Raw genomic sequence first — 26,151 nt, 5'->3', positions numbered from 1 at the left:
CCCTTGAAAAAACGGCCAATAACCCCCTATCACCCCTATGCCAAAATGGTTTGGTCTTTGGAGAAGAAAAAATACGACATCATTCCTTTAGTGGTCAGTGCGCGAGTTGATTCAACATGCACAAGTCAGGAGCCCTGAAAAAAAAAGAAAGGTGAAAAAGAGAGGAAGAAGCCGAAAGCCTGAGGGGATCTCTTTATAAATATTAATAAATATTTCAGAAAAGACTCAGGTGAGCTGCAGCCGGTACCAGTAAAGGCAGCTGTGCAGCACAGCCAGGTAAGACACGGCCAACTTTTTCCAGCCCCGTCGTCAAGTAACACAGGCACAGGCGGCGTGTCAAACATATTAGCGCAGCACCACATGGGCAAGTCACACGGAGATCAATATCAGACAGGCATTGAATAATTTGATAACCACAACGGCTTTATTACAGTGTTTCATACGCCTATATCTAATTGAATCTTAGAATATGCACATTACCCCGCAAATAGGCCCATGTCCAAATCAAATGTTTCAGGCAGGCACGCGCTGCGCACTCCAATCAGGGTGAATTGATTTGAGAATCATTCCCAGTCAGCTGAATTACAGCCAGTGTAACGCGGCTCATGGTTTAAAATAAGCCAGTGGCATGGCAACATGTGAAATTGCCATTTAGATAGAGTTGGATGTAACGAATGGGTTATAAACGTGACGTTTTGGGGTAGCCTGTAACTTAGTTTCTGATTGCCGTTAACTTGAAACTCGCCAGATGAATGGGCTCCGCCTTGTTCCCCAAACATTCTCTGGAAGTTCAGCGGACATAAACGCGGGTCTGGCGATAAATAAAAGTACCCTTGACATGATTCCCCTTGGTCAAGTGAAAAATGGTCGATGAAATGTGCAGTTAATGAGCTCTAAGTGAATACAATAGCGTGAGTTTTATTGTGGTATGATTCTGAAAGCCATAACTTCACTTTCACTTTGGTTTATCCGTAATAAATGGGCTTGTCATCCCGACGTCATGTGTTTGGGAGCTGCACAAGGGAATTCTGTGGTTGTGTTTCGGCGTTTGACAATTTTGGGAACATAAAAAAAACCTTAGATTTTTAAACTTTTGTAGTCTTTGGGATAGAGTTAGCCAAGTTGATCAGTCTATTATTTTCTGTGTTAAATCGTCAAATTAAGGGGTTTTCAATTTGTTCTTTTTTAAATGGTTCATTTTGACCCGTTAATTTAGATATAGCCCTTTTTATCGAAATATGTTCACCTTTATAGGAGAGGCTAGAGAGGATGAGAGAGAAGAAGAACAGGCTACCAAACAGGATGAGAGAGAGGAAGAACAGGCTACCAAAGAGGATGAGAGAGAGGAAGAACAGGCTACCAGTGAGATAGAGGAAGAACAGGCTACCAGTGAGAGAGAAGGGGAGGAGAGTGAAGGGAGAGAGAAAGAGAAAGACACAGTGATTCAGGGGGGGGGGGGGGCCCATTGAGAGAATTTTGTCCCGGGCCCAGCCAAACCTGTCAGCGGCCCTGGGTACAGCATACTTAATTCAGATGATAAGTAATGTAGTTTGCAACATTGTAGTGCAATGAATGGATCCTGGTCAAATCTTGAAATTTACAAGCCTAACCCGAGTTTAAAAAACTTAGGATACCCGTTTAACTCTACGGATTTTATATCTACATGCTATTGTATGATACATTGGCTGTTTTGGGTGACAAGGTAATAACATTCTGGCAACCACCACTACCCAAATCTGATAGGAGTGAGTGGGAATGGTGTGTGCCAGACAGTGACAACCTGAACTGCTATATATGCCTCCCCTAAATGGAAAATAAAAGTTGGCCGGCACTCAGTTGAATCTTCACCACCTGCTCATTGCCCATGTACTGCACAATGTGAGGGGAGGTCTTCAAGGACAGCGCAACCTACTCCACTTGTATGGTAGATAGCTCCCTCTATAGGCTACATACAGCTATTGCATTGCGTTGTGGAGCCGCCGGCGTAGACGATAATGCGCCGCCTGAGAGCTGTGATGTCATCGTGGAGCTGAGAGACATGAGAATGATGATATCACCTTCCTACTGTGGCGAACAGGGCACCCGAGGGACACGAATGCTGTGTAGTTTTTTTTTTTTGTGTTTGTGTGTGTATTGTGTCCTAACACATGGTCTGCATTTTTCATGCTAGTGTTTTATGTAAGAGATGCTGACATCAAGAAAGTGTCCACAGACACTCCCACTCTCACTTATATGAAATGCAACCGCAAACCACAAATAATTGTATTTTTCATCTTTCATCTCTCTGTCTCTGTCTCTCTGTCGCTCTCTCGGAGGATGAACAATAGAGGGGATCATGTCCTCTATCTCCATGGTAAATCAGAGCTCGCGCCACTCCCTGCCACGCCTCTCTTTAATAAATCACCTGAGACGACAGGCCTGTCCACACAACCTGGAGCCTACCGTCTCTCTACCTCTTTCACTCTCTATATACCCATACCTCGCTCGCTCTCTCCCTCTGTCTCTCTACCTCTCTGTATACATCTCAACCTCGCTCTCTCTCTCTATAGCTCTGCCTCGCTCACTTGCTCTCTCTCTCTTTTTATCCGTCTTTCTCGTTCTACCTAAACCAGGACGATACGCAGCCTTTCCATTTACTTATCCCTAACTCCCTACCTTTCCTTCTCTCTTGCTCACACTCTCCCTCCCTCTTTTGATTTTCCTTATCAATCTCTCTCTCCCACGCCCCCCCCCCCCCCTCTCTCACTTTCACTCCTCGTCTCTCATTCATCTTACTTCCTATTCTGTCCATCCCCCTAGGTGAGTGTGTCGCACAAAGTGTCACGTGCTGACGTCCGCAAAACACAAATCTGTAACGGGGGGGTTAGGCAGAACCCAAGTGCACAGACTGCTGGTCACAGGGGAGTCCAAAGGATTTATTGATTCCAAAGATGATCAGGGTCGGGCAGGCAGAGTAAACGGGGACAGACAAGAGTTTGGAAACCAGCAGGCAATCAGGTAGACTGGGGGTACGGTCGCCGGGCGGGTAGCTGGGCAGGCGCGGGGTCGATATCCACCAGGTACTGTACCCCACGTCCACGGCGGTGGGAGCGAAGGAGGCGCCGGACAGTGTACACCGGACCGCCGTCGACGAGCTGACGGGGAGGAGGAGGCGGAACGGGAGGAGCCAGAGGGCTCTCCTGGACGGGCTTGACTCTGGAGACATGGAATGTCGGGTGGATCCTCATGGACCCAGGGAGCCGAGGTCGTACCGCCTCCGGGTTAATGACACGAGGGATGGGGAAGGGGCCTACAAACCTGGGGGGCAGCTTACGACTCTCCAACTTAAGGGAGAGGTTACGGTTGGAGAGCCAGACCTTGTGGCCAGTCTGGTAGACAGGGGCCGGCGTAAGGCGCTGGTACTCCGGTGGAGGGTTCAACCGTCTCGTCGGGGCATTCGAGGAACTCTCGGGAGAGAGCATCAGGCTTAACATTACAAGAACCAGGACGATAGGACAGGGTGAAATTAAACAGGTCGAAAAACAGTGACCAGCGGGCCTGTCTGGAGTTGAGCCTCATGGTGGACTGAATATACTCAAGGTTACGATGATCGGTCCAAACCACGAACGGAACCCTGGTACCCTCTAGCCAGTGCCGCCACTCCTCCAAGGCCTCTGTTGCCAATGTCATAATTTCTCTCCGAGGGGGTTAGGCGGCGAGAGAAAAAGGCTTCTTGCCCACGAAGAAGAACCCCGCCCCAGCCGGTGACGAGGAGGGTCGGATGATCCCCGCTGCTAAAGAATTCTGGATGTACTCCTCCATGTCCTCTCGCTCAGGAGCAGAGAGGGAGTACAAGCGTCCCTTGGGGGGTGAAGTGCCCGGAAGCAGATCGATGGCACAAGGTGAGGAGGCAAGGAGCTAGCCTTAGCCTTATTGAAGGCTTCCCTCAGGTCATGGTAAGCTGCAGGGACCCCGGAGATGTCCGAGGCTGGGGCAGGAACGAGGGGAACAGGCGGCGGTGAAGGCGTCCTGAGACAGGACTGCTGACAGGCCACTCCCAACTCCCGGGCGGTACAAGTAGACCAGTCAATGTTGGGGTTGTGCCTGCGAAGCCAGGAGTGACCCAAGATGACGGGCTGGCTGGGTGTAGGCAGAAGCATGAACTGGATGGTCTCCCTGTGGCCCCCCGGCAGGAGCATGTGCACAGGGTTTGTCCGAGAAGTTACCCTCCCTAGCACGTGTCCATCCAGGGCTCTAGCAGAAATTGACGAAGGAAGTCTCTCTGGACGGAGTCCCAGCCGCAGAGCGAGGGACCGGTCCATGATGCCCTCGTCGGCCCCTGAATCGATGAGGGCAGCTATGGGATGGTAACCGGATGGTAGCAGGAGAGGGTGGGTCTTCTAGGAGAGGCAGAGTCTACTACGGAGCTCACCAGTATGCCTCCGGTCACTGGCGAGCTCTGTCTTTTAAAGGGCACCGATCAGCAAAGTGTCCTGGCTGGCTGCAGTTCAGGCAGAGGTTCTGCCTCCGTCTTCTCTCCTTTTCTTCCGGTGGGAGATGGGTGCGACCCACCTGCATGGGCTCTGGATCCCCCTCCCTCCAAGAAGCAGATGAGGTCATCGGAAAGGAGGCGTCGGTTACTGGGAACCTGGGGAGAGGAGGGCTGCGTGGTGGGGTAGGACATGACGGAGCCTCTGAACGCCTCTCCCTCCTACGAGCCTGGATACGGAGGTCGAGGTGGGTGGCGAGCTCGATCAGGCCCTCATTGTAGACGGTGGGTCAATGGTTGATCTGCTCGTCCTTGATGTGCCCAGCCAGACCCCGCAAGAAGACATCAGGGAGAGCAGATGGGCTCCAGTCGCTCATGGGGGCCCTGGTGCGGAAGTCAATGGCGTGGTCCGTGACTGAGCGGCTTCCCTGGGAAAGGGCCAACAGATCCCGTCCGGCTTCCGACCCCAGAGGTCCGATACCGAAGACTCTTCTGAGCTCTTCGGCGAAGGTCTGGAAAGAGCGGCAGGTGGGGGTCCCACTCTGCCACTCTGCTGTGCCCCGAAGACGCGCCCGCCCAGAGAGGAGGTTGATGGTGTAAGCCACCCGGGCTTCTTCGGAGGGGAAGGTGAGCGGCTGAAGGGCGAAGATGATGGAGCAGTTGCACAAGAAGGCGTTACAAGTGGTAGGGTCGCCATCATAACGCTCGGGAATCCCCACATTGGGCTCACGGAGCGAAAGGACGAGAGGTGGAGCGGCGGCGCCCACTTTGTAATCCTATTTATAGATAAATAGGATTCATTAACACTCAACAGAATCACACAAAACAGCAAAAATCGACCACACACACAGATACACAGACAACACCAAACACATTAACACACACACACAACATAACAACAACACACAGATCCACCCACAGCACACGACACATCAACCAAAAAGAGATACTCAACAATAACACACAGATGGCCACACAGAACACAACCACACACAGATACACTGCTGTGGGATGTTGGCCCAGCTGAAACCTGACCCCCCCCCCCCCCCCCCCCCCCCCCCCAGGTGTGGAGGAGGCGATGGGAGCCGACAACAGCAGATCTTTCTAATAAAGCTTTGAACAAAGAGAACATACCTAGTGCGTTTAGAACGTTTATAGAATGAATAAGAGAATGGTTTGTATTCTTTATGTAGAGCTGTAGTTTAAATGTATCCTTCAGCATGGCACACAACCTTGTTGCTTCAGACAATGACACTCTTCAGTGTCAGCTGTGAGGAGAACTTATTCACCTAGTGGCCATACTGGGTAGTTGGGTGGGTAAACCTCTTTTAGAGGCTTCGAAAATCATGGCAACTCAATGCATCTGCTTCTAGTTCTGCATTCCATTTGGAATTAGTTCATAATGCTACCATTTAGATAGCATTAAGATTAAATATCCATTGTGTCCACAGAGCCCCAATGATTCCAGAAGGTTTACCCACCCAACTGACCAACATGGCCAACGCTTTTCACAGTTTAGTCTGTTTTTTTCTGATATTGAAAATGTACAGCTCTGATGGATTTTGACCTCTCTATTTTGCTCAATAGAGCAATCGTTTATGTGTATGAATCTGAATGTTGTTGAATAAGGCAGCCTTTTTTAAGGGCACAGAAATACTCAGTATCCTGTCCAAGTTCTCCATTGAGGGTTCATGTATTTTAGTACATTTAAAAAATAAACGTGTTGATGATGAATACATTCCAAACGTTTGTAAAGTAATGCAGATCACAACTTTCACCACTATGTGGCAGTAGATAATCACATTGACGGATTTTAAGTGTAATATATGGCTATATGATCGTACCTTTATCAATATTTACCAACTATATATAATCTAAATATACAAGATATTCAACCCCTATATTCTTGATTTTACCTCTATATATATAGATCTATATTCTATATATTCTGTGGGCTTTATTCTACATCAAACGTTATCCTATATCTAGTTTATATCTTTATTCTATATCTATATTCTACATATATATCCTATATAATATGACTATATTCCTCATCAAAATGCTATATATGTTCCCCGCTGGTCAACTGTAGGTGACAACTAGTTATTTTCAGGGTAGCTGATAAATGGCACTGCCTGTTTAATGTGGTCTGGGTGAATATCCTCTTTCTACTTTTTTGCATTTGTCTCTGAGTGGTGAAACGGATCAGTGTGTCAGTTCGGTTCAGATAACCGTTTTGGGCCTCGGTTTCGGATACGGTTCGGATTAGGATCATGTCCGTGATAGTAAAAAGGCGGACTTTTTTTGACGGAGGGTTTGGGGGAGAAACACAAAAATGAATGAGGCCCACAGGCTATTTGCAATGTGTTAATTGACTGCAATCAGACAACTTGCAAGGCTTTTTTGTGCAATAAATGTTCCCCTAAATGCATTTGAAAACATGGTGCACTGAGTGTAACATGTAAGGGATAACGGCCGACGAGGCTTAGAACTACGACGAGATTGATGTTTGAATGGTCTTTGAAGATGAGCCCAGATCTTTTCTAGCTGTTCCACTCACATTAATAGTTGGGTGGCTGCGGCGAAGGTGTCCTGCCATATTCGAAGTGCTACCCGAGGAGTAAAGAAGGACGAGAAACAGTGTTTGCATACTTTCCTTTGCTTGTCAACTGTCTTTTTCCCCTGATCATCGCACTCCACACTAAAACCGAAATGATCCCACACGGCTGACTTTAATGAGGCTGGTGCTTCCTCAAATTTCCTCTTATTGTCATTTCCATTCATAAATTGTCATGGACCGCTTAAAGTTTAAAGCCCAGTTTGTTTTGAACGCTGACAGGCTGAAGGGAGGGACGGGAAAAGTCTCATTGGCTCGGGCAGCACTGGAGAGAATGCATTCCGCTGGGTCCTAAACACCCTTTTGTATCGGACGTAGGCTACAGTAGGCAAAATACGCTACATAAGGCAATGCCTTCATGAAACCGAAATCCGCGGATCTCCAGAATGCTCCGAACTGTGGGAAACGAACCGAACGGATTCGGATACAATTCGAATCCGCTGCAGGCCTTCATGCAGTTCATATTAACTGTGTAAAGAGGAAGGAAGAGCTTGAACACATTTGTTCGAGTTATTATCTTAAACTGCCGGCAAAGACGTTTCCACTGACTTTTTCCGTCACACCAGCTACCTCCTCTACAGTAAGAATATTTTTTACTTGAATTATAGGCTACTGGTTTATTTAAGAAAGTAACATTCCTATATCAAGCACAATAACCAATTAATGCGATAAAATGAATAGGCTAATGCAGAAACGAAAACGCTACGCTAAAAAATAAATGTCTGCTTTTTCATTCTGTTATCATACTTGCCACTTACCATACACAAAATGTTCGGTCAAGTAACTTAGTGTATAATCAAAGAGTATGTTCTTGCAGCGTTCACCACCTCCACATCAACCCCCTTTAATTTAGAACATCTTAACTTTAGACTTTAAAAACGATGGATAGGTTGGTTTTTGCAGCTAAACAAAACTCAAAATGAAAGGTACACTTTCAAACTATTATATTATTAAATTACTATCCATGTATATAGACACACTATACACTAAACCAGTGGTTCCCAAACTGTGTGCCGCGGCACACTGGTGTGCCGTGAGGCAAGTCCAAGTGTGCCGTGGGATTTTGTGACAAGCCTACTGCAATATAGTATACAACTATACAAAAATAATTATTTTAATTTACTATATACTACTTTGAATGCACTCAATCCATAATACAGAGGCAAACTCTTTATCTAAAAACTATTTAAAAAATCCTCAAAGAGGATCCCACATTTCGCTGTTCGCGCAGTTGCGCAGGTGGGAATTTAATTTAGACTGTGACACATCAAAGCCAATGAGCGCGCTATATATTCCGAACACCTTCAGACCTTAAAAGAGAGGTTTGAGCGCTATTTTCCACGTGTGGCGGACATAGAGGACAATGACTGGATCCGAGACCCATTCAACCAGGAGTCCGAGTCCTCAAACGAGAAGCTCACTATGAAGGAGAGAGACGAGAGCGCAGAGCTCCGTGCGGACCGCACGCTGAAACTGAAATTTAGCGAGCTCACACTCGATCAGTTTTGGTTGGTTTGTGCATCAGAATATCCAACCATCTCCCACCACGCTATCGACCAACTTCTTCATTTCCCCACCACCTACCGGTGTGAGTTGGCGTTCTCCACTCTTGTTTACATGAAGAACAAGACCAGGTCACGGCTCTCTGTTGAGCAGGACTTGCGAGTGGCCCTCTCCTCCGTGCCACCAAGGATTAAAAAAATCTGTGCGCCCCGACAGGCACATGTGTCCCACTGATTTGTTAGTAGGCAGAATATTTACAAAAAAAGCCTGATTCTAAATGTTAGTTATAATTTGTGGGTCAGATTCAGGACCATGCAGCTTTCTCATGGACAGTTCTCTGCTGAATTTCTGTTTCCTTTGCCTCACCTGTCTGGTTGAAATGGGTGTGTTTGATTAAGCCCAATTTGATAAAGTTTGATAAAGTTTTATAATGATAAGTATTTTGTTGATAAATATTTCATGAGTAGAATAGTTGTCTTTGTCACATCTTATTTGGCATTAGTAAATAATTATAAACTTAACAGATAAACAGATGATATTAGTGATAACACGTGTTATAAGGCTATTTTGCACAATAGGTGTGCCTTGAAAATTGTATTTGTCCTTTGGTGTGCCTTGGGCACAAAAAGTTTGGGAACCACTGCACTAAACCATCACCATAAACAAGTAGGCCTGTATCCTGGTAAAATGACCAGGCGATCAAATAGCTCTTGTAGTTACATTTAATAGATACAAGCTGCGACATACTCTTTTCTGTCCCCCTACTTCAAAAAAGCATGTAGATTGAAGTTTTTGTCTCATTCATGCCTCAAAATAAATCCCCACGCCACGCCACTGGTCACATCTATAAAAATCCCGCCTGGCGTTCTTGATTGGCTCTACCATTCGATCTGGTCCCCAAATCCCGCCCAACGGGAGCGATCCCAGATGGATGAGCGGAGAGGTGGATCCAAGTTGATCTGGCGAGAGTCAGGTTACATGATAGACCCCTGATCGTCGTAGGCCCTAGGGCTTCAGCCCAGGTAAGCCCGTGCATTAAGGCGGCCTTGCCTGCGTTGTGTCGAACTCAGACGATGGGGGACTGCATGGCATTGGCACTGGACATTTATTGTTTCTGTCAAGTGTTTAAGACAAAAAAAAGTAATCCAAAGTAATCTCACAATAATTAAACAGAATTACGAAATACACTTTGAATAACAATAAGTTCTTTGCAACCACCATACCTGTCAAGTGTTTAAGACAAAAAGAAAACGGTTGGTCATCCGCCATCAACAAACACATAACACAAAGGAAATTTAGGCCTACATGGAATTGAACGTCGCAGTGCAGGACGCAACATGGCGAACGCTAGCGCAGATACACTTAGAAAGCAATGTTTAACTAGCTCACTAAAACAAAATAATTAAAAAAAAATACACAAAATAATATGACGCAGTCCAACTGCTAAAAAGCCACACTAACACAATACCTGTCTAAACACTTAAAATGCACAACATTGTAAACATTCATCTTGCACTACACAAAGTACGAACTGCTCTTGGTCAGATCCAAAGTAATCGGATGAGAGCCGAGAAAACGAGTACAGGGATTTTACATTTGGATGATTAAAAATACATAAATATTTAATCTAATTCCAGATTCTTTGGTAAAAATACATTTAGGAATACAAAAAAAAGGTCCTCCCTTGGGGGGTGATATGATCATGAGCAGTTCTAACTGGAGAGAAAGTGAAAACCCCGAGCTGCTTTTCATGTTAGAGAAGGTGCAGTCACATTATACAAGGACGTTGAAAGATGGTGCGATCTACGAGAGAGACGCAGAGAAACTGTCCTTACAAGGCTTTTGTCGGGAAAGAAATATAAAGATTTATTTTTGCGTGTTCAGCAAAATAAAGAATATGCTGGCGTTTTTGCACTTGTATATAGTTAATCGCGTTTGTAGCCTACACTCAGATATGAACTTATTCTTGCATGCGGTTGTCTTCATTCATTAAAAAAATTGTAACATTCAGGAGTATGCAAATTATTCTAAAGAGGTCTAGACTCCGTGCGCAGCCCCGCCTTCTCCAGTGAAACAAAAAAGCACATGCTGTGACGAACTGGGGATTTTTAATCAAAATCTCAACTTCACTATCGCACCAACGTGAACCCACTCGTGAACCGCTTGCCGTCAAGTTTATTGTTCAATGGGAAAGAAGGGTCACATGGACTAAACGTCATCCAGCTCAGGTTGCGTAGCCGTGCGTGTGCGCATGTCGGCCAATGAGCATCTGTACCGTGGCATGAGCACACCTCTCCGAAGTGTGCACTGCACGGGTCACGGATTTGAACTGTACTTGAGTACGCTTGGCGTGCTCACACTAGCCAAACGATCTAGACTTGAGCACGGTACAGGTGTGAAGCGGACTTGGGCACGTTGATTTAGGAGCTAGCGTGAGTGCGCCCTAAATCAAATCTATCACAAATACAGCGATCTATTGATTTACAATTCTTACAGGTTAATGGTTGCTATCAAAATAAAGTTAAGTATGAATGTTATTTAATTCAGCAAATATAGCATCTTTAGTTAGCTGAAGTCCGAAGCCTGTTGGTAACGATTATAAGTGAACTGCGATCCACTCCATCCTGGTTTAGGAAGCCTCTTCATGATTTAACTTTGAACCTAAACAACAAGGAAGCACGAGTCAGGATTAAACATTGAACACATTATCACTGTGATGATGTACTGTTAACATATGACTGCTAATGTTAATCTATTAGTGGAGTGAAGTACTGTTAAAATATTACTGCGATGAAGTTCTGTTAAAATAGTTAATTACTATTGCTGTGATAAAGTAGGCTGCAAATAAATATAACTGTAAACATATGACTCTGAATAAGTATTGTAAAGTGGTAAAGTACTGACTGTGGTCAGAGGTCGGGCCTCAGGAGCCGGATTCTGCCCCTCAGTGCCCTCAGAGCTGGTGTCAGAACCTGGGAAGTATCAGAATGGGAGGAGGTGAAGTCATGAGCTAGATGTATCTAGATCTATAGAGCTGTATAGTCCAGTGAGCTAGATGTATCTAGATCTATAGAGCTGTATAGTCCAGTGAGCTAGATGTATCTAGATCTATTGAGCTGTATAGTCCAGAGAGCTGGATGTATCTAGATCTATAGAGCTGTATAGTCCAGAGAGCTAGATGTATCTAGATCTATAGAGCTGTATAGTCCAGTGAGCTAGATGTATCTAGATATATAGAGCTGTATAGTCCAGTGAGCTAGACAGTCACTATTGGTAGTAGCAATCATAAGAAACAAACTGCAGCAAAAAAACAATTTACTCACCAACTGGTTTGTGTCGCTTGTCTGAAGCTGAGGATCAAGAGAAATGATTAGTGTTGTAACAGTGGTGAATATCCTCATGTTATTATACTTTCATATTCTTAATGCCACAACATCTCAGTGGACATTGGAGGAGGTTCATCATTCAGAGGTGGAGAGGTTTCTACAACCAGACCGCCAGCGTCTGAAGACAGGTTCAGGTCTCAATCCTCCTGGAGAGTTTAATCCACTCACCGTTCCTCTTCTTGTACAGAAGGACTCCAACAACAGCAGCAGCAGCAGCGAGGAGGAGAACAACGAACCCAATGACGATGGGGATGGTGATGCCTCTCTGGTCCTCTGAAGGTATATTCAGAAAATAAAATCAGTCGTGTAATAATAGATGATGGACAGAGACCCTCTCCCATCCATCCGTCCATCATTGAACCACATGTCAACGTCACGTGATGCTACACACACGACTAACACAACGTCAGTGTAACTATTCCTCTAGAATCAGTTCTGGAGCTCAGGGTCACTCAGGGACTGATCTGAGCCTAGCCCTATTCATAGAACTCATTTACCCACAATCCACCGTGTTCTGCTGCAGTGAGCTACTCCTGAGAGCTGTGTGTTTACCCAGTAGCTTCAGCAGTGTCCAGGTACACCTGGCAGTGGTTGTGATGAGGTCAGGTGGAGGTGGTGAGACATGTGTTCCCCCCCTCCATCCCCTCCAACACCAGTCTTACCCCCGTTGGTCCTGATGAGGGCGGGGTCCAGGGGGGTGGAGATGTCCTCGATCCCTCTCAGCTGGACCACACACTCGTACCTCCCCCAGTCCTCCTGTGGGACGGCCGTGAGGTTGAGGTCCACGCTGACCTGGAAGGTCCCGTCGTGGTTGGGGAGGACCTCCCCGGGGTCCACCTGCTCATGGAGCTCCTGGCCGTCTCTCCTCCAGAACACCACCACCCTGTCAGGGTAGAAGCCTGTAGCATGGCACACCACTGGGGAGGAGGGGCTCCTCTGGAGCAGAGACACCCGCGGACGCTCTGGAGAGAGAGAGGGGGGGGGGGGGGGGGGGAGAGAGAGAGAGAGGGGGGGGGGGGAGAGAGAGAGAGAGAGAGAGAGAGAGAGGGGGGGGGGGGGAGAGAGAGAGAGAGAGGGGGGAGAGAGAGAGAGCGGAGGGATAGAGGGAGAGAGAGTGACATGAGAGAGAGGAAGAGAGAGAGAGAGAGAGAGAGACAGAGAGAGAGGGTTGAGAGAGGGGGAGAGAGAGAGGGGAGAGGGAGAGAGAGAGGAAGAGAGAGAGAGAGAGACAGTGAGAGAGAGACAGAGAGAGAGGGTTGAGAGAGGGGGAGAGAGAGAGGGGAGAGGTAGAGAGAGAGAGAGGGGAGAGGGAGAGAGAGGGCGGTATAGAGATAAGGGAGAGAGAGAGGGGGGAGGAGAGAGACAGAGCGAGAGAGAGAGAGGGGGGAGAGACAAAGAGAGAGACAGAGAGAGAGAGGGGGGAGAGAGGGGGAAAGAGAGAGAGAGAGAGAGAGAGAGAGAGAGAGAGAGAGAGAGAGAGAGAGAGAGGGGGAGATAGAAATAAGGGAGATAGAGACACACAGTGGGAGCGGGGGAAGAGAGAGAGAGAGGGGGAGAGGAGGGGAAAGAGAGAGAGAGCGAGAGGAGGTGAGAGAGAGAGGAAGAAAGAGAGCAAGAGAGGGGGGAGAAAGAGCCAGAGGGAGAGATTATTTCATAATGTAAACACGTGTTCTTGTCATGTAATATATTCTATATTTCATATTCTTCCATAAGGGGCTGAGTTGCTTCCCCTTTGAGGGTTGAGTCTCGTCTGCTTAATTCAGGACATTAGGACTTAGTTCATATATTGTGGTCAGAGAGAGGGGGGGGGGGGGAAGAGAGAGAGAGAGAGAGAGAGAGAGAGAGAGAGAGAGAGAGAGAGAGAGAGAGAGAGAGAGAGAGAGAGAGAGAGAGAGAGAGAGAGAGAGGGGGGGAGGAGGCAGAGAGAGTGGGGGGGGGGGGTGGGGGGGACAGAGACTCAGAGACATGAGTCTGTCGACGCCCAGCACCAGGTCATGTGACTCTACCTGTTCTCTGCAGAGTGCTCTTCCCATAGGACAGGTACTTCTTCAGCCAATCAACACACTGCTTGGTGTAGAAGTTCTTCAGGTATTGTAGGTAAGCTCTATCCTGTTCCAATCTCTGTTTGGTGCCGACAGCCTGAGGTACTGGAGCGACCCAGGTCAGGGTCTTCAGGTCAAACGATATGTAGTCCTCTCCATCATAACCAAACTGCTGATAACCATCAGTAGTACCATCCTCATCATCCAACTCACAACCATCCATCCTCTGATATATGTGGATACCTGAGAGAGAGAGAGAGAGAGAGAGAGAGAGAGAGAGAGAGAGAGAGAGAGAGAGAGAGAGAGAGAGAGAGAGAGAGAGAGAGAGGAAAGAGAGGGTGAGGGGGGGGAGAGACAGAGGGGGGAGAGAGAGAGGAGGGAGAGAGAAAGGGTGAGATTACTTGTATTTTATTCTTCAGATTAAGACACAGATTAGTTTCTAGTCCCCATTTTTTGTGGGATGGAGGTATACATTTGTGGCTTAAGGTGTGTAGACACAGCTGGCCTGTGGCCACGTTTTTGAAGTCTGGGGTCAAAAGGTCAAACGGAGCCGGCACCACGCCGCTTATGAGATAACAAAAGGTTAATGTGTATTTCTCTCATAACTTTTTGTCATCATTAAAGAGAGGCCTGATTCTCAGAAATGCGTTTTGGATGGCAAGGGTGTAGGTCTGGGAAGAACTTCAGGCCAAAATTTTGAAAGCGAGCCGCTGGGTGAGGTGCAACGAGATGGAGCACTTGCTGAGTCATTTCCTGTAGGGCTGGAGCCACAGGTTGAAGCGTATGCGTCCTTTGAGACCCCCTTTGATATATAAGAGACCTCAAAGTAAAGCTTACTCAGTCACCTATTGCATTACTTCCTTTAGGGCTTCGGCATCCTAATTGATCATTGTAGTAGGCCTATAATTGAATGACCTCTTTCATATATATGATACCACCACCACTTGGACGTGGCAACAATTCTCCAAATCCATATGGGGAGGGGCGGGGGGGGGGTGCTTGTGGACAGTAGGGTCGTACACTAGACATGAATAGGAAGCAAACTCAGAAGGAGGACTGACCTCTCACACATACTTAATTAATTGTTTAAAATAACCCTGCCTCATTAAATCAATGAGCTTGGCGTTTTGCTTTAAAAAATAGGTGACAGACGAAGTCTAAACTGCAGAAAATAAAAACATCCAACGTGCCTTTTAAGGATAACTTGGAATATCTGTCAATTTTTTAACCTTCGGACCGTAGTTTAAGACAAAAACAACACAATTGACGGCAGCTCCTTTGCCGCGTGGTTTTTAGAGCCATGTAAGGATTAGAGGGGGCGGTCGATAGCAACCACCATAGCAACCATGACAGTCAAGTGACGTGAACGCAGCCCCATTGGAAAAAAATAGAATACATACCCTACACACTCAAGGAGATTAATTATATTTAAATGATTATGACCATGGAGCCTTTATTTGCATGGGGTACATTGGGGTTGGTTTACATTTCGTTCTTTGGAGCACAGTTATTTTTATTTATTTTCAGTTTTTGAGGAGGTGCTTCAAAAATGCACAATTTTCTGCAATCATCCAAAATCCAATGGAAAAACCTGTTGGCTTGTTGTCAAGGGAACCCAGGGGGACGCTCACTTCCGGGTTGGCCAACATACGTCATCCCTCCACCACTCTATACTGTAAAAACATGTGTTCAAGTTGAATGATAATGCATGAATTTATTCTTTATTCTGCCATAGTAACACTGTAAATAAATGGCAAAAAATAGGCTGAGAACGAATCCGTATTTACGATATGTTCAATAAAAAGTAATCACGGACAAAATACGTTTTTCAGACAAACGTAATTGAGAATGCCGAATAGTTCTCTGGGAACGTAATTTTCATGAGAAAGGGTCTCTCTGTCAGTTGTCAAACAAAGCGGACGGACGTGGTCTCTATAGCAACGACCTCAGCTACCCAACACTGATCAAAAAAAATATTGTTTCTCCCAATCAAAGCACAAAACAGGACAACTGATGTCCATAGCCTTAACCCATACATGTTGTGTAATTAACAAGGACACGTTGGTGTAGTTGTGTTGAGTAATGTCACAGATTTCACTGTAAAATCGCCGTTAATGTGCAGCCATCGGGTCTTCCGTTAGCCAATGGGATGAATGCTTATAGCTTCATATATTGCCGTGGAGGGATTACATTGTAATGAGTGGAAAACCCCCTGCATCGAAAAAAGCAGCACAAGGTCCTCCGTTAGCCAATGGGATGAATGCTCATAGCGTCTCTATGTGCAGCCATCGGGTCAAACCCCATGCGTTGAAGAAAGAAGCACAAGGGTATCCTTTTGCGTCAGAAGCTGAAGCCAAAGTCACTGACCGTTCGTCAAAAATCGACGGGCTCGGAGTGAGAATGTGTTGGTTTCATCTCATGAATCATTGAAAATTATTCTAAAAGTTTGTAGTTAACATGAAAAAATGTCTAACTCCAAAATAAAAATACAATTAAATTCACAGATAAAGTAACAAGACATATAGTTAATGGAGGTAAGGGCTACTAATATTCTTAAATGCCCCGCGTACTGAAATACTTACGGGAAGTAGTATTTCTCAATCTGTGCTCATCATGAAAGTAATAATCTAGTGTCATACGATTTCAAACGCCCCTTCAGTGGACTGTACCATCTCTGTGCCTTCAGCATCTTTTGAATTTTGTTTACTTGACATCACTCGACTATTGCTCCATTACGAAACACCAGCGGCACTGGCAGGTTATGCAGGTTATGCGTGTTCGTCGCTACCAATAGAGCTTCGAGGAGAGCTACGGTATCAAGGTGACGGTTCCTTATGAGTTGTGAAAAAATGCAAGTCAACTAGTTTTGTAGCCCTTAAACAAACAAATTAGGTTGAGTCACTTGATGTTTGTCATTTCTTTCCTCTGTGGTATTAGCCTACTGTCCTACTTTTAGTTCAAAATAATATATTGCCTTATAGTTATTCGATTAAGTGATATAATGTACGTCCTTTATTTCAGTTAGGGGAGTAGGCAAATTGATTTCAAAGCCAGGAGGAGGGGCATTATGTCAATGCATAACATAGCGTTTATGTTCTGCAATCGCCTCTGTTATATAGCCTGATCGCCACTGTGGGTGTACGTTCGAAGTAGGCCCATGATGTATATTGTAACGTCAGTGGGGTTGGTTCAGTGTTCACTTGTTGTCAGTCACGTCAGTTAGCCTGCTGTCCGCATTCAGCTCGCCGCTGCCCCAACCTGCAGGTCACGTGAATGAGCAATCGCGAAAAATCCTCCCATTATACTTTCTTGATTAAGTTGCTGTTGTTTGGTGTTTCCCCAAGATATCTGTTAGCATGTGTCTGTTTCTTCAGAATTAGCTAGCTGGCATAGGCCTTTTACACAATTTCAGATTAATGTACCTGGCATAAGCATTTCATACAACTTCAGAGGAATGTAGGCCACACACCGCAAGTGTGTAATGATGAAGGTATGAATATAGAGGCAGGGCTTTCTAATGACGCCATCGCACGCCCCAACGGGAATGCTGACCCCCCCCCCCCCGAAGCTGGTGGGGTAATTCAAACACTGTTTGGGAGCATGGTGAAACTTTATTCTGGGTTTAAATGATGAATATCTAAATGTGAAAGGTCAGACATCAGATATAAACTTACCTCCTGTCTGGTTAAAGAGCTTCTTCAAATCAAACATATTGGCCTTGAGTCTCTGCTGGGCACCCAGAGCCCTTTCAGTTATCATCTCCAGTTCACCTTGATGATCTCTGTTGAACTGTTCAATCCAGGCCTGTTTCAGCACTATTCCCTGGATGTTGCTGTCATAATACCCAATCTGAACTCCATCCACCATCGCAACAGCAACAACCTCTGGGAAGGTTGGGAGTCCAGAAGACGACGTGAGGAAATACTGCAGAGAGTGAAGCACTGTAGACAGACAGACAGGTTAATACGGTACATCACTGTAGACAGACAGACAGACAGGTTAACACGGTACATCACTGTAGACAGACAGACAGACAGACAGGTTAATACGGTACATCACTGTAGACAGACAGACAGACAGGTTAATACGGTACATCACTGTAGACAGACAGACAGACAGGTTAACACGGTACATCACTGTAGACAGACAGACAGACAGGTTAATACGGTACATCACTGTAGACAGACAGACAGACAGGTTAATACGGTACATCACTGTAGACAGACAGACAGACAGGTTAATACGGTACATCACTGTAGACAGACAGACAGGTTAATACGGTACATCACTGTAGACAGCCAGACAGACAGACAGACAGACAGGTTAATACGGTACATCACTGTAGACAGACAGACAGGTTAATACGGTACATCACTGTAGACACAGACAGACAGACAGGTTAATACGGTACATCACTGGAGACAGACAGACAGACAGACAGGTTAATACGGTACATCACTGTAGACACAGACAGACAGACAGGTTAACACGGTACATCACTGGAGACAGACAGACAGACAGGTTAATACGGTACATCACTGTAGACAGACAGACAGGTTAATACGGTACATCACTGTAGACAGACAGACAGACAGGTTAATACGGTACATCACTGTAGACAGACAGACAGACAGGTTAATACGGTACATCACTGTAGACAGACAGACAGACAGGTTAATACGGTACATCACTGTAGACAGACAGACAGACAGGTTAATACGGTACATCACTGTAGACAGACAGACAGACAGGTTAATACGGTACATCACTGTAGACAGACAGACAGACAGGTTAATACTGTTCATCCCTCTAGACAGACAGACAGACAGGTTAATACGGTACATCACTGTAGACAGACAGACAGACAGGTTAATACGGTACATCACTGTAGACAGACAGACAGACAGGTTAATACTGTTCATCCCTCTAGACAGAAAGGCCCATGGCCCCTCCCCCTGCTCTATGGCTCCCCCTGTCCAATGGCTCCAGCCCCTGTCCCATGGCTCCGCCCTTTGTCCAGGTAATGTAGGAACCTTCAGTTTGATCTTATTGACATCCAAACATCTCACTGTAGCCTACAGCGCTGGCTGTCCAGACCTTCAACTACAACACAACCTGCTGCCTCTTAATCACTCATGCTGACATGAATAATAAACTATTATTGAAATAGCTATTAAAATGTTGTCATAATTATAAGCATATTGGTGAATTTCTGTATTCGATGCCGGCATATTAACTATCTTCACATTGCTATCATTGGAATGATAATAATTAATAATATAATTATTATATAATTATATTTCATAATAATATATTGATAGCAATGATAATAATTAAATTAGTGTGTGTCTGCGTGTGTATACGCGTGTGTGCGCGTGAGTGATGATTCTCAAAGAACGTTGACTAGTTAATAATAAGATATCACTGAGTGTTAATATAATCCTTAGGATTCAAAGTAGACTTAAAGTCAGTGGCAGTTTGAACATAGAGGCACAGGTAGGCGGCCGCTTGGCCACATACAGCAGAGATGCAGAGACGAGGCAAGACAAGTCTAAACGTGATAATAAAATAAAGGGTTAGGAAAAGGGTTAGGAAATAAAGTTACCCAAGCGGCTCAAATAAAAGAAAAATGAAAAAAGACACCGGAAAGTATTTGGCAACGCTGCCAAAGATGGCACACTTTCTTATGGCTACTGTTGGGGACACAGACAGGAACAACAACGTCCAAAGCGTTTAACACGCCGCTACAGCAGCAGCTAGCTGTGAAGTGGTGCTGGGTGAAGACCTGTGAGAAGACGTCAATAAGTAGGACTGTTAGAAGCGTGTGATGTGGAGAACATTCTCTCTCTCTCTCCCTCTCTCCCTCTCTCCCTCTTCCCCCCCCCCTCTCCCTCTCCCTCTCCCTCTCCCTCTCCCCCTCTCTCTCTCTCTCCCCCTCTCTCCCTCTCCCCCTCTCCCTCTCCCCCTCTCTCCCTCTCTCCCTCTCTCCCTCTCTCCCTCTCTCCCTCTCTCCCTCTCTCACATAGGTTTGTTTGTAGAATGTTTGAAATGTTCAAACTGAACTGTAATGTAATTTCCCTTACAATATCCTGGATCTTGTACATGGGTTTGTTTGTACTAGATTGAAACATCAATCTCAAGTGCAATGCCAATTGCAACCTCACTCACACATGCAAAGTCAATTATTCATCTTGGCAATATTTGTTAAGTATATGACTGTTTGTGGGGGTTGGCCCTAACTACTTCTCTTGCTGGTTATATTGATATTGATTTGATTAAAAAAAAAAAAAAGAATTAAGTGCTGGTTTTCCTGGCATTTTGGCAAAGACAGGTGTTATCTGAAACCTTATTCCCTTTTGGGTTCCATCGTGACTATTAGTTTGTGGAGTGCTACACTTTCTGCGTTCTGCTTTCCTTCTATATTTTTGAGTAAAAAAGTGTATTTAAAGGGGAAGGTTTTTTTTCTCATCTCCAACCTTTACTTCCGCATGGATTAGCTTTACCTGCCTATCCACCATTCAGTCGGTCATTTTTTTTTATCTTTTCTCTTTGAAAGATCGGATGAGGTGGGCCCCATACATATCTTCGGCTTGGGCCCCCAATTTGCTAAATCTGCCACTGTGAATACCTGCCTGTAAAGGGTGCAGCAAGATGAGGAAGTAAAAAAACTGTGTTTAAAAGCTTTAATGCTATAAAGCAATCAACAGCTGCAGTCATGTAGAACATTTTCCGTTGGAGTCAAATTCCTCAGAACATATTAAATGACGCTGAGAAACAGCCAACAATACAGAAAACAATAGTAAAAATCGAAGTATCAAACAAAATACTGATGTAGGCCTACATGTAATCCTGTTTACTTGGACTGCTCGTTCGTTTTCTACACAAAATATAACAAATAGTTAAAAAGTAAATTATTATTTTTAAATCCCATGACATTGTTGTAGGCTTAAAAATTAAAAACTGTCTGACATTGCTTTTATAATGTTTGTTTTTGTGTATGTGTGTATGTTTGCGTTTGCGTTTGCGTTTGCGTGTGTGTATGTGTATGTGTGTGTGTGTGTGTGTGTATGTGTGCCACCTTGCCTTGGCCCCTTTCTGAATTGCAGCCTGTAAAGGGTTTAGCAAGATATGAAGGAAGAAACACAAGAAGAATCCAACCCAACAAGATGACTCATTGACGAGAAATGAAGGAAGAAAGTAACCCTGTCTATTATGTCGCGTTTCCACTGCAGGGTGCGGAACGGATCGGATTGCAAAGGTGCGGTAGGGAGGGGGCGGTATAGCCCAGCTCAGTTCCGAGGTCGCGTTTCCACTGCCGACAGTGCCCTTGGTGGTAGGCCGGATGTCGATCGCCGCGGCAGCTACGTAAACATCGTAAACAACGTCTTCCTCCCCAAGAATACAGACGAACGTCTCCACCTCCTTGTTCGCCCAAGCAAGCTTTTTACGCGACATGTTAATTGTAAAGAATAATACCTCGAGGCTACCGTTTGTTTTTATCCCCGCGTCACCCGGAAGTGACGATTCTGTCGACCAATCAACGGAGGGGGGGGTGTAGCTAGAATTTCACGGGACCCTTTCAGGCGTCTGGTCTCGTTTTGGGTACCCCAACGGAGGAGTCCCGAGAATGGGGCCGGAACGGGTACGGCAAAGTCCGGGTCACGCCCGCTTTTGGCGGTGGAAACGCGACCCGACCCGCACCTTTGCGATCCGATCCGTTCCGCACCCTGCAGTGGAAACGTGCCATTAGAGAACCACACAACAGTACTAAACGTGCTCACCCGTACTCTGAGTATTCTGAGGACACTACTCAGTAGATTAGTTTTACCTGCCTATCCACCATTCAGTCGGTATCTATTTTTTCTCTGTTCTGTTTTAAAGATCGAATGAGGTGGGCCCCATACATATCTTCGCCTTGGGCCCCCGATTTGCTAAATCCGCCACTGCTTAACTGTTAGGCTTTCGGTACAAAAGGATCCAATCGCAGACAGAAGGCTTGGTTATAAGAACTTTCTCTGAGTTTATTCCCAGCAAGGCACAGGTATCATACAGGCACGATCCGACAGAGACTGAATGGGCACACTGAGCTTAAGTAGCCACAAACCAATCAACACACATTAGCGACAGGTGTGTTCACAAACTCAGGGGATATCAGCAAACCAAAGAAAAGCAGGAAGTAGCAGGGTGGAGTCGAAAGTACATTGCAATCCAAAACAAACAAAAAACACCACCAACTGACCTTCAAAATGTAAATAAATAATAAAAAACATGTTGCTGAAAAAACAGGAACCTAAATATCAGGATCCCTTACATTAACGTACACGGATTCCCTCCTAACTGTAGGAGGGAATAATGTTTGGTTCTGTTAATAGATTGTACATTTGGGAACGACATCATCAAACCAGTGCACTGGTTTCGTTCTCACAGTTCGAATCCAGAATAAATGTTCTTACATTAGTTTAAATAATCACAGTAAAAGCTGAACCATGTTGTGGATTATTTGAACTCATTAGAGAGGATACTCAAATGATACTCAAATGAGGGAATCGAAGCATCGTATCTTCAGGGACCATGAACCAAACATTTTGGAAGAATAGTTTTGAAAAGTAAAAACTTGAGTCAGTCTTACCTGAGGACACACCGTGACCAAAGACCAACAGCAGCAGCCCCGTTAGCGCCTTCATATCGATGTATTCAGAAGAACAGCTCGAGGAGATTATCCACAGAGACGTGACTCCGACTTGAGCATCAGACGCACTGACCAGGAAACCTGCAGACAAGAGACGGATCACGAGGGAGAGGCCGTTCTGGACCAATAGGAATTCAATACGGCTGTGAGGTCATTCCTTTCCAGGAGAACTTAAAAATGAAACACACACACACACACACACACACACACACACACACACACACACACACACACACACACACACACACACACACACACACACACACACACACACACACACACACACACACACACACACACACACACACACACACACACACACACACACACACGTAACCCGGTACTCGATGATGCGGGTTCCAGGTATAAATGACACGTGTAGTCGGGGTTCAAGCCGTACTCGGCATTTATCATCAGTAGCCGAGGTATACAGGGTCCATATACATAAGACTTAGGGTCTCCGTGAGCCTCTAGCTCGCTGTCGTCCTGTGGGCCTCCTTGCTCTCCGTGGTTCCCGGTCCCGTCTGTCTGTCCTCTTGGCCCTTTTAAAATGGCTCCCGCTCCGTCCAGCAGGTGGCCCCCAATCACGCTGATTGGGGAGAGAGACGTGGTGCTCTCTGTCGCCAGTCGGTGGGTGGCGGCGGTATATGCCGTCGACTACCACACCTCGGACCCGCACGGGCCGAGGTTTAAGGGGCGGGATGCCACAACACACACACACACACACACACACACACACACACACACACACACACACACACACACACACACACACACACACACACACACACACACACACACACACACACACACACACACACATTTAATTCTGTATTTGAATCCACCAATCACATTGCAAGAGACAAGCAGTGGCGTGGGGATTTTTTTTGAGGAAGCCAAGTGAGGCCAAACCTTTAGAGAAAATAGTGCGTTGCAGCTTGGATGTATTTAATGCAACTACAAGAGCTATTTGAGCGCCTGGTCATTTACCAGGACTTACACACGCCTGTAATCTGACCGACACGACACGCTCTCTCTCTCGCTCTCACACACTCACACACTCACCCCCAAACACACACACAGTCCTCCTAAACATCTCATTAAATTACACATTTTATTATAAATGCAACCCCTCCCCGACCGAAATGCACAAGCCGCTAATGTCATCAATCCTGACACGTCCAAACAGTGCCAGTTTCACAGCGCAGTCTATGTGGCTTTTTGATTTACCGTGCCTCTCGATTGCCCGGGACAAGTTGGCAAGGTCCAAGAATCCTGTAGTGACCCAGGGATTGTTAAGGGAGCACGAATCCATGTCAAAAAGAAGACATGGCCAGCAAAATAGTCGCTGAAGTTTGCTGCTGCCAGCTAGCCACTCCGTTCGTGTATAGTTTTCTTCATTGAATGTCCGAAAGAAGCCTTGCTTTCTCTCCCCGCGCAGTTTCAGCTTCGGTGTCGGATTTTATTTTGATTCGCTGCTGTTGTAGTTTGTTACAATTATTTTTAAGTAAATAATCGAAATCTCCACCCTCCATAACTGCACTTGCTAAGTAGGCTACTCAAAAATGAGAACAATTCAAACATGCTAATTTCGCACTATTTGTTTTGTTATTGTTTTTTCGGTGACGTTGATAATGATGCTTTGATTTGATTGGTGTGAAGCCAAGGGCCGAGTGGCTTCCCTTGGCAACCTCCTGACACCCTCCCGACCAATCAGAGGAGGGCAGTGTCATGACAGTAGCCTCACCTGATTGGTCAATTCTTTCTTTTCTTTTCACCAAGGGATGCCAGCTCGGGCTGGCTTCCTCGCAGTGTTCAGTGGAGTAACCCCTGACTGCAGCTCGCAGATCGAGGAGGGGCTTAAATTTTCCTTAAATGTGGGCTGGCTTCAACGTTTAAGCCAGCCCACATTTAAGGAAAATTCCGCGCAGTATCATGGACTCAGACGGAAATACGTTCTCCCGCTTTGTGCAGAAAGCGGGAGAACGTATTTCCGTCTGAGTCCATGATACTGCGCGCTTTTCTGCCTAGAGGTAAGTTGCCGCTCTCTGTTCTTGTACATTATAAACTAATGTATGGATAGACCAACAAGTTGATCATTAAAATATTCTTGGAAGTAACATGCATAGGCCTCATGTTTATATCTTGAGGTCGTTTGAAAAATAGCATTTAGGCAGTGTTTTTCAGCTTTTTTTAACGCCACGCCATGGGGTCCACATATGAGGACAATTAAATAAACTCCAATATTTTGGAGTTTATTTATATTTATTATTTTGGGTCCACCCCTCAGGAAGTGGTCTTTGAACCGCTTACGGGGGAATATGAAGAATGGCGGAACAAGGTCGCCCTGCGCATTGCCTGCCAGGGCAACTGTGACCAGGGTCCCCCTCTCCGCTGAGGTCACTGACCCGACCTGCTTCTGCCCCATCTGGGCGACGACGCGGTCTGGCACCTGGACAGTGGTGACCCCTGTAAATAGTTGTGTGAGTATAGTTGTGTATATATATATAGTTGTGTGTATATAGTTGTGTTTTTTGTTAATAAAGTTCATATTAAATACCGGTTTCATCAATGTTCCAAATGTCCTTGGCCTGGAACTGGTGCCAGTCCAGCACCGTCTTTAAATTTTGGTGGAACAAGTTTACATTTGTTTGGTTGAAGCTGGACAACCGTTGTTGGCTAGTGGCCTCTGGACGCCGAAAGGAGAGGCTGCCACTGCGCTCCATGAAGGAGGTGAACCAGTCCTTCCCCGCCATGCTCTTCCTCGACCAGGATGCAGGGAATGGGCAGCTGAAGTGCACTGCCAGCTCAAAGGCAAATTTTCTGACCTGAAGGGGTCATAAAAAGTTGATTTTTTTATGTGTGTTTATGTTTATGTTATTTGTTCATATTTATTAATTAAAGCATATTTATTAATTAAAGCATGTGCATAGCATACATGTGTGCCTGTCCTACAACTTATGTAGCCCTTTTCACAACACTGACCTCATTAGGGGTGAGCCCAAAATAAATGGCTGCTGCCCTCTTCAGGTAGTCCCTGACCTTTCCCTCCTGCGCTGCGTTAAAAACCCTATTGTGTGGGTTATAGCCAGGGGACCTAGCCGCTTCACTGCCCTCTTCTGCCCTCCGCTTGAGGTAGCGTGACAACGTCACATGGTTAATGTTGTTGGCCAACGCTGCCTGCCTCACTGAGCTCCCAGAATTGACCTCGCTGCAGGCCCTGGCATACACCCATGCAGGAACCAGCCCACGGGAGGTGGTTCTCCTTCTCACGCGCGGCATTTTTCACTCGGTAATAATCTGTTGATGCATGTGATAAACACGTTTTGTTCATTCAAAATATGTTATTAATTCAAAGCAATAATTATTCATTGCAAAACATTGATTAATTCTGTGATTTATACAGGTAATGATCGTGCAATGTTCGCGTAATTACGCATGGTATG

General features: G+C 45.7%; 1 protein-coding gene across 1 annotated transcript; it reads right to left on the bottom strand.

Moving 5' to 3' along the window:
* Positions 1-9,650: 9,650 nt before the first annotated feature.
* Positions 9,651-22,779, bottom strand: LOC130406080 (major histocompatibility complex class I-related gene protein-like). Its single transcript, XM_056611459.1, has 8 exons — positions 22,646-22,779; positions 17,691-17,957; positions 13,981-14,259; positions 12,597-12,936; positions 12,143-12,237; positions 11,912-11,938; positions 11,493-11,560; positions 9,651-11,249 (listed from the first exon to the last, which is right to left on the bottom strand). The coding sequence occupies exons 1-8, from the start codon at positions 22,698-22,700 to the stop codon at positions 11,238-11,240; spliced, it is 1,143 nt and encodes a 380-aa protein (XP_056467434.1). The 5' UTR covers positions 22,701-22,779; the 3' UTR covers positions 9,651-11,237.
* Between the last annotated feature and the right edge of the window lie 3,372 nt (positions 22,780-26,151).

This window comes from Gadus chalcogrammus, chromosome 16 (genome assembly GCF_026213295.1).
Source record: "Gadus chalcogrammus isolate NIFS_2021 chromosome 16, NIFS_Gcha_1.0, whole genome shotgun sequence".
NCBI lineage: Eukaryota > Metazoa > Chordata > Actinopteri > Gadiformes > Gadidae > Gadus > Gadus chalcogrammus.
The sequence above is the reverse complement of the archived record's forward strand: the minus strand, read 5'-3'. Positions and strand labels throughout refer to the sequence as shown.